This window comes from Amphiura filiformis, chromosome 12, assembly GCF_039555335.1.
Source record: "Amphiura filiformis chromosome 12, Afil_fr2py, whole genome shotgun sequence".
Lineage (NCBI taxonomy): Eukaryota > Metazoa > Echinodermata > Ophiuroidea > Amphilepidida > Amphiuridae > Amphiura > Amphiura filiformis.
The window spans coordinates 20,413,375-20,428,222 of NC_092639.1; the positions used below are offsets into that span (position 1 = coordinate 20,413,375).

Sequence of the window (14,848 nt, forward strand, 5' to 3'; positions counted from 1 at the left end):
AAAATAGGGGGTATTTAATTTGCACTGTCCGCGAAATTTGGATAAAAGGGGTACTTGAGAAAATCCGGTAATTTTATGTCAATATTTAGTGTCATTGAAAAGGGGTGTTTGAAATTCTAGTCATTGAAAAGGGGTGTTTGAAATTCTAGTAATTGAAAACCACAAAAAAGGGGTTGTTTTGGGCCAAATTTTGTCCTCGATTTTGCATGAAAAAGGGGGCTAAATTTGATGAAAAATCATTGCAAAGGGGGTCTTTTTAAGATTTGGTAACTCTCATGGTTGCCAACTTTTGTGTTGAGTTGGGGGCCGGGACACAATGACAGTCATTAGTTCAATGTACAGTGAAGTAAGTGTTCATATTTTATTTATTTCCATGCCAAACAAATCACATAATTCACAATGATATCAAAAATGATACTTGTATTTCTGCAAATAATAAATGAAGGTTTAGCACGGGGGGGGGGGGGGTTGCCCTAAAGGCCAGAAAAGTCACACTTAAACAACATCTTGCCTCTAAAAAAACATTGAATAGATTCATCAGGTTTGTTCAGCAAATAAACATTTTGGATTTTGTTTGACAAAACCAAGTGAATTTTTACTCACTATAATTGGGACTTACAATATAAAGAAAGTTTGCACTTGTACAAAAAATGTAACCTACATCCAGAACCTGGTCTTGTTATGACAATTTGAATGATAAGGTCGTGTGCAGAATCTTGTTAGCTCCAATTTGATACCAAACACTCAAAATTAAGTGTGGACTTTCTTTATGTGTTGTGTTTATATCTATCACAAGGATACATGTAATTGGTCATTATATATGGTATTAAAAGTGACATAAAGCACATTATTCATGAGTATTTCATGATCCTAGCATCCTCTTTTTATGACGTTTTGCAGTAGATATCCATGAAAAAAACTTATTCACAAAATTTCAGTTGATTCCGATTTTGTGTTTGCGAGTTATGCATGATCACGTGTATTACACTGCTCCATAGACAATGTGTTGTAATTTCGTTCTGGTATACCAGAACAAAATTCAAATTTCACAATATCTCTGCTTAACGAATTTTAATCTTCACAAAATTTTTTGTACATAAACATTATGTAGCCAGAGGTTTCCAGTGATACAAAAATCTTGAGAAAAGTGGGGGGATGATGCTGTGGATCACAGGGCAAGAGTTCTTTACATCATAAGTCAACTTATTCCAAGAATTTGGGACTTGCTGACCTTAAATTGTGACTTCAAAGTGACACAAGTCCAAGAATTCTTTACATCCGAAGTCAACTTATTCCAAGAATTTGGGACTTGTTGACCTTAAATTTTGACTTCAAAGTGACAAGAGTTCTTTACATCCGAAGTCAACTTATTCCAAGACTTGGGACCTGTTGACCTTAAATTTTGACTTCAAAGTGACTACAGTCCAAGAGTTCTTTACATCAGAAGTTAACTTATTCCAAGAATTAGGGACTTGTTGACCTTAAATTTTGACTTCAAAGTGACAAGAGTCCAAGTGTTTTTTACATGTACATCCGAAGTCAACTTATTCCAAGAATTTGGCACTTGTTGACCTTAAATTTTGACTTCAAAGTGACAAGAGTTCTTTACATCCGAAGTCAACTTATTCCAAGACTTGGGACCTGTTGACATCAGCGTCAATCCGTCTTGAAATGTAGGGGGGGGGGGGACATTCAACCTGAATTATCAAAAAGTGGCTGAAAAATGATTATCAAGAAGCAAGTCTTACAAAATCTTATATTTAAACTTTACTTATTTACCTTAGTTTAATCAAAGTTCACTGCTTTGCACTACATTGCTCATAATTCCGTTTGCTGCCATCATGCGTTTTGTCAATTTGTCTGTCTGGGCGTCTGTCTGTCTGCACCTGTTTTGTCGGTCGTCGTTCTGCACTCAATATTCCGTCCTGTCATTTTTGTAGATTGTCATGAGATTATACTGAATTATGTTAATTTAATTTAAGGCTTAAGTACCTCTGATTATGGACATAATTTAAATAGGGCAACCAATACTTCTCGAGCTGTGCTCCTAATTGGATTGCCCTCCATCTTTATTCATTACTCACATATTATACTTTTTGTATTTGATGGTAAATAAATAAACTTGAAACTTGAAAACGGCATTTCCTGAAAGACATAAAAGTTTATAGAAATTGGTCTAAGTCGTGCCAGCTTGGCATACATTTGTAGACCAGGGATGAGCCTAGTACTTCTACTATTATATTACGGGTCAATGATGAGTTCCTACGGAAAAAATCATCTGAAACCAACAATACTATCAAATCTATGACTACAACCCTAATGTCTCCCCGCTAAACATATCAGCTCCTTTAAAAATACCGCGTTCCATTCCGTCACTCATGCCTTCAATGTACCCATTGTCAGCTTCGTAAAACTGACATTCGTAGTGACCCGAGCTGCGAATATACTCTGAGAACCCTTTAGAACCTTCTCCTCTAACGTTGTCTGCAAATGCAACACTCCCGTTGTGCAAAAATCCACCTTTCTCAAGTCTCTTTAAGTCGGCAACGTATCCCTCCATGAAATGGTCTAGAAACACCATGTCAAGTGTTTCTACATCGTAATCATGGTGAAGATTGGGGATGACATCGTATGAAAATGCATTAATGACTGTGACCTGAAAAAGAAGTGAATGAAAACAAAGATCTTATATTATATACCTCATATATAGATTCCTGTCATCTGATTGGTTGAAAAAGCAGTCATTGAATTAACTATGCCCGCAAAATGAACTACCGTATTTCGTCGAATAGTCGCCCCCCCCCTCAAATAAACGCCCCCCACTACTTTTTTTCAACCAAGATGTTTCACAAGTTGCTCACATGGTCGCGAGTAGCAGCAATAAATGGCGAAAATCTGCATCCGAACCCGGAAGTGAACCAAAAGTCAGTGTCAAAAGGTCATAGTTCGTCATTTTAGCGTGACTTTTAAGCTTACCTAATGATTTTAACGGGAATTTTCGTGCTAAAAATGACCTCTAATAAACGCCCCCCCCCCCTTGGGAAAATGTAACGCCCGACGAAATACGGTATGGACCGGTCCATGGAAATGAACTATGGACCGGTCACGTGCTTCACGATCAAACTGCTGCGTTTTTCCCAGCGTAAAATGATATTACGCATGCGTTAATGTTTTCACACGCTATAATTACGCAGAAATCGCAGGTTGTAATCTGTGTGCCGTTCGCATTGAAAATATTAATTTCTCTTCACAAAATCGATGCTTTTAACCAAACAGATGATAAGAATCTTAAGATTTGGTATATAAAACAAATATTGACTGCTTTTTATTCGGGGCATGGTTAAAATTATAGGCCCATGGTGATCTCAAAACATAGTCATGGTTTTGAGATCACCTTGGGCCTATAATTTTAACCATGCCCCGAATAAAAAGCAGTCAATATTTGTATACTATGAGATAGACACACCGTACAATTAACGTGCAAACGGCCTATACCGATGTGAGGACAGAAAATGTGACTCTCCTGCTAGTCTCCTACACAACCAGCTAATTATGTGGTCCTGACACTCGTCGTTCATAACCGCCATGACCACATAATTAACCGGTTGTGCAGGAGACCAGCACGAGAGTCACATTTTCTGTCCTCCGGAGTGTTGCGTGCCTGATGAAAATCACAACATGAAAATTAAGTTATATCAAATGCATACAATATTTTCTTTCTGATTTTGAGGCTGCACATACACACCACTTCCAACCTGCTGCAGGCTGGCTGCTTGTTGTAAGTTTGCAAATGACTATTACCCTGCTTTCATATAAATTCATACACTCCTATATCAAAAGCAGCCAATCAGAAATGTAGTTAGAAAAGTACACGGAGTGCATTGATTGTGTAAAATGGCACTCCATGTACAACACACAAGGGCTTGTGCATTAGTGCTTAGTATGTGTGCATTGTTTTGTACAATTTCACTCCAAACAAGTGATACCTGTTTATTTTAAAACCTATTGACTCCAGCAAGTGACAGTCATGTGCTTCTGAATAGAATACATTAACAAAAGGTCAGACGATGGTGGCCGACATTATTCAATGTGGCAACAGCCAATAGCGTAAACAAAACAGAAAATATGACAGCAACACTGCCTGAACATTGAACGCCCTATAATTAGTTGTGTTTTTAGCTCTATTGGCCCCGTTACAGAAAAAAAATGCACAAAATATATTTCTCAATGCAATGTATACATTTTCACAAGAAAATAAATATGTTTGGATTCAAAATGAATGTGAAGAAAAAAATTTATAACAGCCGGGAGTGGGAATCGATCTCGGGACCCTCTGCGTGGCAGGCGAAGACGCTACCACTACACCACGCAAACATTTGTACACGTTGGGAGAAATTTTCAGCATATTTCATAAACATATCGTGCATTATTTATACAAAACATTAAAAAAACAGTACTTACAATGAGGTTCACTGTCGAACCTCAACAGATTTAGACTGATAAAATATTGCTTGATAACATGCATACACTTTTGGAATTATTTGAGACATTTTTGTGTTTATGTGTAAAACCAATGACGACATCAAAATTCAGTCTCTTGGCCTGCCCCCCTGCAAAAGGTCTCTCAAAGCTCCTCTGATAAAATCTAATGGGTTTTTACAAATATAGGAAAATTAATTAGCTAATGATTTGAGCACTTCATTATGTTGTGTGGACACTGGACATACATTGTACAAATCACTTTCTTTCATGTTTTGAACATGGATGAAAAATTAAAACAAAAGTTATAAAAGATAAAATATGACTGTAGTCAGAATGGCAAATGAATGAACAGCACAAATAACACCTGTACGTGTTCCTGCCATACATGTACAATTGTACATCCAGGGACAGGCGATTTGCGCGGAACTTTTTTCCGTGCAATTCCGCGCAATTGGCTATTTCTGTTCCTATGGGCAGGGATACATGATTCCGCGCAATTTGCTATTTTTTTCCGCGCAAATCGCCTGTCCCTGCATACCATGACAAAGTAGCCACAGAGGCTACATGTATGGGTTGTGGCAGGCGTAAGCAATTACCAGTGCGTCTAAAATGGCACATTGTGTTAAAGCCATAATATGTGATTTGCTTCACAGCGACGCCCTCAAATTTACTCGGATTTCTACTTTCTGCAGAATTATAATGACCAGTGGTGTACTAAAATACCACATAAAAGACTAAGCCTGAAGTGCTTTAATAACAGTAAAATTTAACTTTTTATATTAAAACCGGGTCGACCCGGTTTTATTCAGAGTTCATCGATCGACTGCTTGCTAACATCTCCCGTGGATGTCAGCTTATGTGTACACACGTCGAGCGCGATGCTCAGTGCAGTATTACATGTTACGATCGTCGAGCGTAGTACACGCATTGTAGGCGCTGGAATGAAATCGCAATTTCTTCGTTATACCTCAGTTGTTTGGCTCGAAATTAAAAATAATATGATCAGTGAAAACAAACATTTAAATAGGAATTTATTCTTTATGCAAATCACACATTATTGCTTTAAGGGATCTAAAATGAGCGTTTATTGCGTTTCGACAGTATTTTTTGTGGGACATGAGAGCACCTCAGACCTATCAAATTGCATTCTGAATACGAAGCATGTCTTTCTGATATTAAATAATTTTCATTTTTTGAAAATCACAATATAATACATATTTTATGACAAATTATAAAAATTTGATATTTTTCAAATTTTTGATATATAACTAGGGGGGTCACATCATTCTTTTATCTACAATATAAATGTTTGGCATTAAGTTTTTCAGAAGCATCTTGCAAAATGATGAAGATAGCAATTTAAATGGTTCAAATTGGATAAAGCGTTTTGAAGTTACGCCAATTTAAAAGTTCGAAAAATGGCTGTTTTTCAGCATGATTTTGATAAAAACGCATGTTTTCGACAATATGGCATGTTTGAAGACTAAAAAAATCAAAATTATATGCTTCCTATGTCCGATTTTCACTTAAAGTTGCTGCATAACTGAGTCTTTCAACATAGATATGTCAAGAGGTACATCATTTGCTTCAGTTTTTGAAAAAGATTACTCCAAATATGGACTAAAACACCAAAATCAAGGATCGTCGCACTCTCATTTTAACCCCTTGCAGAATAAAATTGCAGATTCGACAATCTCAGATTAAAAATATGAATTGTGAATGGCTGCATTTACACTAAGCCAACTCTAACCCTTGGGTTGAAACACAAAAACAACAACAAAAGCTTCATGTGCATCAAAATATTGTGAGAAATTGCCTCCAAAGTGGGAAAAATCTAGAAAATCAAGGAAATTGCCGCTCAATGTAAAAAAGTGCTACAGAATGAAACAGCAAGTTACGGACACCCTCGGAATAAAAATATCAACTTTGTACATCCATATTCAAGGTAAAACAACTCTAGGACTTCAAGTTGGACCACTGCAGTAGATAAAAACAACAAGTTGGTCATAATATGTTGATAACTACACTCCAGAAATGGAAAAATATGAAAACTTCACAAGTAAGGTCAACAATTTCTATGGGAAAATACACAGGAAAATGGCCAAAAAACAAATGTTTCAATATATTGCCATTTTTAACCCAACATCCTAGAAATTTCTTGTTTACCTCAAAAGAAAGATATTTTTGTGGAGATTCAGGAAAAAGGAGTCTCAATTTGATTGCACATGTGGCACACAGTAGGGTAACTCATCATCTACAGTCATCATATCAAAATTTCACCCTTGGACGGCGTTTCATATGGGAAAATACACACGTTTCGGGCAAAAAAACATCAAATTTTCAAATTTATCGTGAGAAAAAACAAGTTGTGCCAAAATAAAGATACATTTCTCATGGTTCAGAAAAAGTAACTTTAAAATTCACTACATCGTTGGCACCGGGTCGAAAAACTCACTTTCTAAAGGCAATTTCTTAATTTCTTCTGCGGATCCAGACACTGGTCTTTGCTGATAAATAATCTGGTGCTTTCACAGAGCCGCCGTTTAAAATTCAAAAGGTCAATAGACCTAAAAATATTTTTTTTGTAACTACACATAAATATTTGAAAATGTTTAGGTCTCTATGAAGAAAACAATTTGATATTTTTTATGCTCAAAACATGCCATTGTTCATTTATGGGTCGTATGCAGACACCTAATGAGCTAATGTGTGACCCCCCTAATATAACAGTCCTCGAAGTAAATTATATAAATTAGGCCTGCTAAGAATACGCGATTTTGGAGGCCAAAAACGCACCCGATTTTCCAAAAAACGCAAAAAATCCGCGATTTCCGCCAAAAACGCAAAATCTAAAAAAAAAAAAAAAAAAAAAAGGTATTTTGTACAGGAGTTAGACAACAAAAAATTTTTTTTTTCGCGGATTTGGAGAGTCCCTGGGCCTAACATCAAGTGCTACCATCATTAAAAAAAATTTGAAAAAAAAAAAAAAAAAAAAAAAAACACACTTTCAAAAAAAATTTAAAAAATTAAAAAAAAAAAAAAAAAAAAAAATATTTTGCGGATTTGGAGAGTCCCTTGACCTAGAGTGAAGTACTGCAATCATTTGTGGTTGATTTTTAAAAAAATTGGAAAAAAGATACAAAAAAATTACAAGTTTGTATCCAAATAGGACCTATTTGTAACTTGTGTTCACTGCATAGTCTATTGAAGATATAAAAATGCATTGGTTTTGTACACAAGTCTATATCTTAAATAGATTTTGAAGTGAACACAAGTTACAAATTGGTCCCATTTGGATACAAACTTGTAATTTTTTTGTATCTTTTTTCCAATTTTTTTTTTTTTTTAAATTTTTTTTTAATGATGGTAGCACTTGATGTTAGGTCCAGGGACTCTCCAAATCCGCGAAAAAAAAAAATTAAAATCGAAAAAAAAAAAAAAAAAAATTTTTTTTTTTTTAGATTTTTCCAAAATGTCAAAAAACGCAATTGGAGCCAAAATACGCAAATTGCGGCGCAAATAACGCAATTGCGTATTCTTAGCAGCCCTAAATAAATCAAAAGACCTAATTTTTTTTTGGTGTTTTGGGAAAAAAATCCATATCAATACGAAAGGTCAAAATTTTCAATTGATCGTCGGCTTTTCATCCCACCTACATACACTTAAAAGTATAAATCATCAGATTTATAAAGTTTACTTCAAGTACTGTTAAATATCAAAAATATCAATTTTTAATGATTTGCCATAAAATGTGTATTAAATTGCGAATTTCAAAAAATCAAAAAAAAAGTATTTGATATCAGAAGGACATTCTTCGTATTCAGAATGCAATTCGATATGTCTGATGTGCTCTTATGTCCCACAATAAATACTGTCCAAACGTTCATACCCCACCCCTTAAATAGGAATTTATTCTTTATGCAAATCACACATTATTGCTTTAATTCGTGGGCTATTCTGAATCTCTTGTGAAATTTGTGATTTCGATGAAGTTGGTGGCACACTACTATGTACAGTAACAATCAACAAACCAAGTCTATTCAAACTTTGTCTAATTTTGTCTAATACAAGCGTAAACTGCATAACTGAAAAAATGTGTAAATGCAGGATAACTTTTTAAAGTCATAATGTACGATCTTATAATATGAAATTGGTTAATTTTTTTTCAAACCTGATTTTTTGCATATTTGTAATGTTTACACACGTCCCAACTTGCACCTAAATGGAATCGGCCAAATTTGTTGTCTTTGTAGGTCAACAGAGCGAAGTTCGACATATTATCATAATTTAAAAATGATCATAATATGTCCTCCCATAGAACTGCATGTTAAATGGCCAAAATAACCAGTGTGGTTTCTTTCATTTTATCTTGTTATTTCAACCTAAAATGGACAGCAACCCTTAACGTCAGTTATTACTAATATGATTTCAACATTTTGAATACAGAATAACAAAATCAAAATTAGACGGAAATCGTACAGTAAGGCTTTAACTTCTTCAGTACGTACCTTGTCTCCATAACCTGCTCTGTTGATAATCTTCCTTGCAATCTCAGCACTCTTAGGGAAAGCTTCCACTGTAATAAGCTTTCCATCTGGCGGCATATTCTGAGCGATGATTATGGCGGAATAACCTAAAAATGTGCCAAGCTCTAACATCATTTTAGGCTTTGCTTCTTGCACAACTTTGGCCAAGATGACAGCTGTAAAAGAAAACAAATCATGAATGATGGTATGTCTTTGTGAAAGTTCAGTGCTGTTGGTTTATTGGATAATTTAAGTTTAAAAACTTTTGATCCAAACAAGAGAAAATTATTCATACCTTTTTTTTTAGATGGTTACTCCATCTTACATTAGCAAGACTGGCCTTAAGGGGGTACTACACCCCTGGCCAATTTTGTGCCTCTTTTTGCATTTTTCTCAAAAATTATAGCGCATTGGTGACAAGTAAGATATGCATATTATAGGGGCATGGACAACAACTACTGCACGGACAATTCAGCAACTCAAGGCAAGTAGTTCTTGATTTATTGATCAAATATTGGTTTTCCCTCATTTTTGACTGTAACTCAACAACTGTTGTCTGTGCTGAAATAAAATTTCCAGTGCAGTAGTTGTAGTCCTTGCCCTATAATATACATATCGTACTTGTCACGAATGAGCTATATTTTTTGAGAAAAACGCAAAAATAGGCACAAAATTGGCCAGGGGTGTAGTACCCCCTTAACCTTGTCTAAAAAGAGACAAGAGCCTGGGGTGAAGACCAAGTTCTTCTAAATCAGAAGTCTCAAACCACATGCATACTGGACATTTTGAGAACTTAGACCAGATCAAGATCTTGGACAGAGACCACAGGAGGTTTGAACAGAGGCGTAAAGTAGACAGTGCAAATCAAAGTCAACCAGCCATCTCTCAACAAAGTTGAAACTGTGAGATCAAGTCTACGGTTAAAAGCGTGACATTTCTCTAGTCCGAAGGTTCTCGAGTCCGAATATCTAGAATAAGGGTTAGGGTTAGGGTTTAGGGTTAAGGTTTAGGGTTAAGGTTAAAAGGTAAGCTTGACTTACTTTTTATTCGGAATAGAGAACCCAATATTTGGACTAGTGAATAAATTTATTCATTTTATTTTTAAACAGGGTTTTTTGTTGGTGGTGGATTTGGTATATTTGTAAACCATATAGCAATCATAGTTGCCGTAATCGGGACTTTTTAGTATCAACTATTTAACCAGAGCTTGAAAAAATGTTACAAAAAAAGACACAATTTCCCTCCAAACACCAACATTTCCTGGGAAGGAGCTTCCCAAATTCCCCACTTTTTCGAGCCATGCCGTTGACTACAGACTAATTAACTACAGACTATAAATATAAAAAGCTGAAGTAGAGTAGAGAAACCCTACGTACGCACAGGGTTCGCAGGTTTTTGCCGCAGGTGGAAAAAACCACGGTTTTAACCGCGGTTTTAACCACTTGGCAAAAACAGTTTTTGCCAGTTAAAAAAGCGAGTTATAGTTCAGTTTTTTCATCTCAAAACAAATAATTAAGTTACAAAAATAAGTTTCCGAGTGTAACAAGGCCAGATTTTGTAATTATAAGCAATATGTTAAGAAATTAAGGCATGCGTTTTCATTGCTCAAGTGCAGTTAACCGAAATGTGGCATGTATCCAATTCAAAACTTTTTTCATTTTAAGGACTTAATGAGACAAAAAATATGTTGAATGATTCGTTAAAAGTTGTGTGTTACTGTTTATGAGCTTTCTGTGTCACTTTTTTATATTTGAGTGACTAGATGTGAGTTTTGCAAGTTTTTGCCATTTTTACCGGTTTAAACCAGGCAAAAACAGTTTTTGCCAGGTTTTTGCCACTTTACCGGCAAAAACAGGTTTTTGCCGGCAAAAACCGAACCCTGCACGGTACGCATCTGGTAATATTTAAATGTATGACTTTTGTATATGGTCATTTTCACGGTAAAGGGTGTAACTTTGGATTTTTAACATTTTAATCCGTAGTGTTCTAATAAAGCCACAGAATTCCATAATTTTTGGTCACATAAGTCATCTAGTTAGCAGCTACCTTGGGTAGCATAATCAGCTTTAGGAGTTACTGCGTTCAGTTTTAGCAGGCTTAAATGTACTTAATATTGCCATTTGGAAAAACTATAAAAAACAGTAACATTTTTGTAAAACCCTGTGTTTTCTTCAGTTAGTTCATGGATAATTTTTCTTATCCTGAAAGTACAGTCATATGTTCAGTAAACACTGCCACATTAGATTTAATTGTGAACGGCCCTGTATTTTTGAGAACCGGACTTGATATTTGTCGCTTCGGAGGCTTCATTTTCCGTTAACAATTGTTAACAAACTTTGTGGGTGTAGCTTTGGTTCATAATTCTTGGTTATTTCTTCACTTCTTCTTGATTTATAACAGTTGTTATCTTAACTTGAAATGGGTAACAAAAATTAGCCGATTTGCAAGCTTTTAAAATTTTTATAAAATCTTGACTTCAAATAGCCGTTTTTCCGTTAACTTTTTGAAGCCTCCGAAACAAACTGTTCAGCAAGCTTGTGCAAATATAAATAAAAGAGCTCATCCAATCTATTTATCAAAATGTAGCAAAGTAGATCCTCAAGTCACATGTTTTTAAATCGTGGAGATATATATCACCGTTTGAAAATGGGACCCAATACAAACTTTCCGTTAACAATTGAAGCCTCCGAAACAAATGAAGCCTCCGAAACAACAGTAAACTTAATTATCATCTATGCATATCTAAATTGGTGTGTTTCATACTGATATCTGCATTGTAATTATTACTTGATATGTGCAGAATGTCATAAATTTAAAAAAAATTGACATTATGGTTAATGTTTGAAAAATATACTGATACCTTAAAAAGCCTGTTTCGGAGGCTTCACATGCAAAAAACACCATACTTAACAAATGGGTGAAAAAATTAATGTGTGATAAATCTACAATATCTGCCGCATAGAATCATTGATTCAATACACACAAGAAAATAACAGCTTAGATGATCCCAACACTGTTGTTTTCAAAAAACTACTTCTGCAATGTTTAACAATTGTTAACATGAAGCCTCCGAAACAAAAAAAAATGACTTGCTGTGATAATTTAATTTTTGTCACAACTGAAATTCAATACTTAGAAGCAAAGCATGAAAATTGGTAATTGTGATATTTTTTACCTATTTTTTTATGTCAACTTGTAGTAGTTAGCTAAATATTTTACTTTTATGATCACCTGTGTTGTTAACTGAAGCCTCCGAAACACAAATCGCTTGAATTGCCAATTCTAAAAAATAACTCCAATTTCTGTGAAACTTGGCTGGGAGGTTCCTTTCATCAAGTAGTATTTGTACATGAAGTTAGACATTCAAATTATTTTAGGAACCCAATTAAAACTTAAAAAATATGTTTAAGGTTTGGAAATTTCCATTGTAAATGACACTTGATGTTAAAAATTTTCAAAACTGCAATTACAAACATAGCAAAACATGGTATAAAATTTAACTTATATCTGTTGACTTACTTTGGAATGGAATTTCACATGTATTCCAGCTTTCATGTCAAAAATTTCTGAGGTTATGTAAAATACATTTTTTTTTTTTTTTTTACCAAAATGTTATGCAAATGTCAATTTTTTATTAGAAATCAAAAGGTTTAAGCCTTGAAACATTATTTTACTTGAATTTAAGTTGCTTCTATGCATGATTTCAGTAAACAGAAACATATTTAAGTGGTTTGAAATTTTGACCCTAAAAATCAAAAGTTACACCCTTTACCGTGAAAATGACCATATGCTTTTTAAAGATTTAAAACTTTTTTGATTTAAATCTCACCTTTTTTGTCTCCAATAGCCCATGTCCATTCATAGTTATAGCAGTAATCATCAAACGCTGCCAGTACACTGTCCGCATTGCCTACCTCTGAGCGGGCCTCTATGTAATTCCACAGACGATCCTGAATAGTATTGCGATAGATAAAGTTCCGAACCCTGACAAGTAGACCCACTAATCTCCATCTACCTGGAGCTACTGCATGTTCGATCGGAACATTCAACATAAAAAACAAGCGATTCTTGGTTCTGTACTTGAGATAATATGCATAGAGTCCAACAGCTACCACAGGAGCAGCAACGAGGGTGCCATACAAACGACGATCCATGATTCACTGACCAACCACATGCAACCATGCAACCAGACCCTGCCGAGCATCAATGAACATTATGCCTTTGTCATTATTAATTGCTAAAAATGTTGGCTATATGTATTAAATTATGTATTTCTATGATGGTTTCTACATTGTATATATTTTAAAAGTTGATGAATTTTGAATATATTATATGCTACTGCTAGTTTTTTACTATGCTATGAAAACTACAATGACAATTATAATTAATGGTACTACAGATGAACCATAAACCAATATGAAATCTACTTTCTCTAAAATGAATGAATGTAGGCCTGTACATCCAATCATCCTTTTCAGTTGCATTGATAAAAAAAGGGGTTGGAAAATATGGATCATTCTAATGTTCTCAAAAGTACAAAATGCTGTGCCCTTTTGTTCTTTTTGCCATACAAAAGGCACATCATAAGATCAGATTTTTGAAATACAGATATAAAGCAGCTATGTTGTTGTGTTGTTGGTCAGTGATATAAATGGTTAACACCGACAGCTACATGTACAGTACATGAGAAATTGGACTGAGCCACCTGCGGGAATACCATGAAAGCGACACAAACTGGCAATGAACCGGTATGAGACTTGTCCTAGAATATCAAACAATGCGAATGTCAATTATGAATAAGTCGGTCCTGTAATTTTCTAGCGAACCAGGAGCCATTTTTAAAGAGCCAGGAGTCGTTTTTCTGAAAGTATCAAAATGCTTATTTTTGTTATTTCTACAGCTTTCGATGCTCACCTGAGATGTTATCTGAACAGATAACTTTTAATTTATTTTTATTTTATTTTATTTTATTTTTTTTTTTTATATTTTAATTTAATTTAATTTAATTTAATTTAATTTAATTTAATTTTTATTTATTTTATTTTATTTTATTTTTTTTTATTTTATTTATTTTATTTTTTTATATTTTAATTTAATTTAATTTTATTTAATTTAATTTTTATTTATAAATTTTATTTTATTTTATTTTATTTTATTTTATTTTGTCTTTTTTTCATGATTTTAGGAAAACCAATATCTAGAAACACATCAGCAAAATTCAAGATGGCCGCCTTCATGATCGCGATCATCGTGATCACCTAACCAGAAAACAAGGCAAAATACTGCCAAAATTATGAGCCCTGAAGGCAAATTTCAAGGAAAATTGGCAAAATATTAGGTAAAAGATAAGATTTGGCACTGCATTTTGTTGAAAATACATTGGAAATGGCCAATATTTTGAGTGGAAATGAGCTTGCCTGACGAAGTTTTACTGGGTCATTTCCTAAGCACTGAACTTGTCAAAATGGAGCAATAATGGTCATATATTCCGGGCGCAAAATTCAGATTTTCTCTGGCGCCTGGGCGTGTAATTCTGGTTGGATCCAGGCGTCAAAACTCTGTAACTGTAGGGTAAAAATCGCTCGGCGCCTGCTTGTTTCCAGGCTTGATCGTCAAGCAATGTTTACGAAAAAGAAGTCAAGATGAAAATAAAATACCCGTAAAATGAGTGATAAACACAAGTCCTAATTTGCGTCTCCTTCTCCGATTTCGTTTAGGCGCTCGCTAGCATTTAATATTATGCTATCGTATGTTGCGAGTGTACAGTAGTTGGTACAGAATCAGATACAGAGATGAAAAAAGCATTGTGTGAAAGGTCAAATCGCAAATAAACAGCATCT

The 14,848-nt window shown here is 34.6% G+C and overlaps 1 protein-coding gene across 2 annotated transcripts; it reads right to left on the reverse strand.

The window, feature by feature from the left end:
* Positions 1 to 337: 337 nt before the first annotated feature.
* LOC140165920 (catechol O-methyltransferase-like) lies at positions 338 to 13,186 on the reverse strand. 2 transcript variants are annotated; one of them, XR_011860787.1, is made up of 4 exons: positions 12,838 to 13,186; positions 8,991 to 9,184; positions 2,138 to 2,656; positions 338 to 1,753 (listed from the first exon to the last, which is right to left on the reverse strand). XR_011860787.1 is itself a non-coding variant. In XM_072189263.1 (3 exons), the coding sequence occupies exons 1-3, from the start codon at positions 13,160 to 13,162 to the stop codon at positions 2,309 to 2,311; spliced, it is 867 nt and encodes a 288-aa protein (XP_072045364.1). In that variant the 5' UTR covers positions 13,163 to 13,186; the 3' UTR covers positions 338 to 2,308. The 2 variants fall into 2 exon arrangements, 1 of the variants encoding a protein (XP_072045364.1); XM_072189263.1 differs by having other exon boundaries at positions 338 to 2,656.
* Between the last annotated feature and the right edge of the window lie 1,662 nt (positions 13,187 to 14,848).

Bases quoted from the DNA above. Each gene is read 5' to 3' on its own strand.
- LOC140165920 (XM_072189263.1), bottom strand. From the start codon at position 13,162: ATGGATCGTCGTTTGTATGGCACCCTCGTTGCTGCTCCTGTGGTAGCT. The intron at 9,185-12,837 runs GTGAGATTTAAA...TTTCTTTTACAG, and splicing joins GGCTATTGGAGACAAAAAAG to CTGTCATCTTGGCCAAAGTT. The intron at 2,657-8,990 runs GTACGTACTGAA...CTTCTTTTTCAG, and splicing joins GAGCAGGTTATGGAGACAAG to GTCACAGTCATTAATGCATT.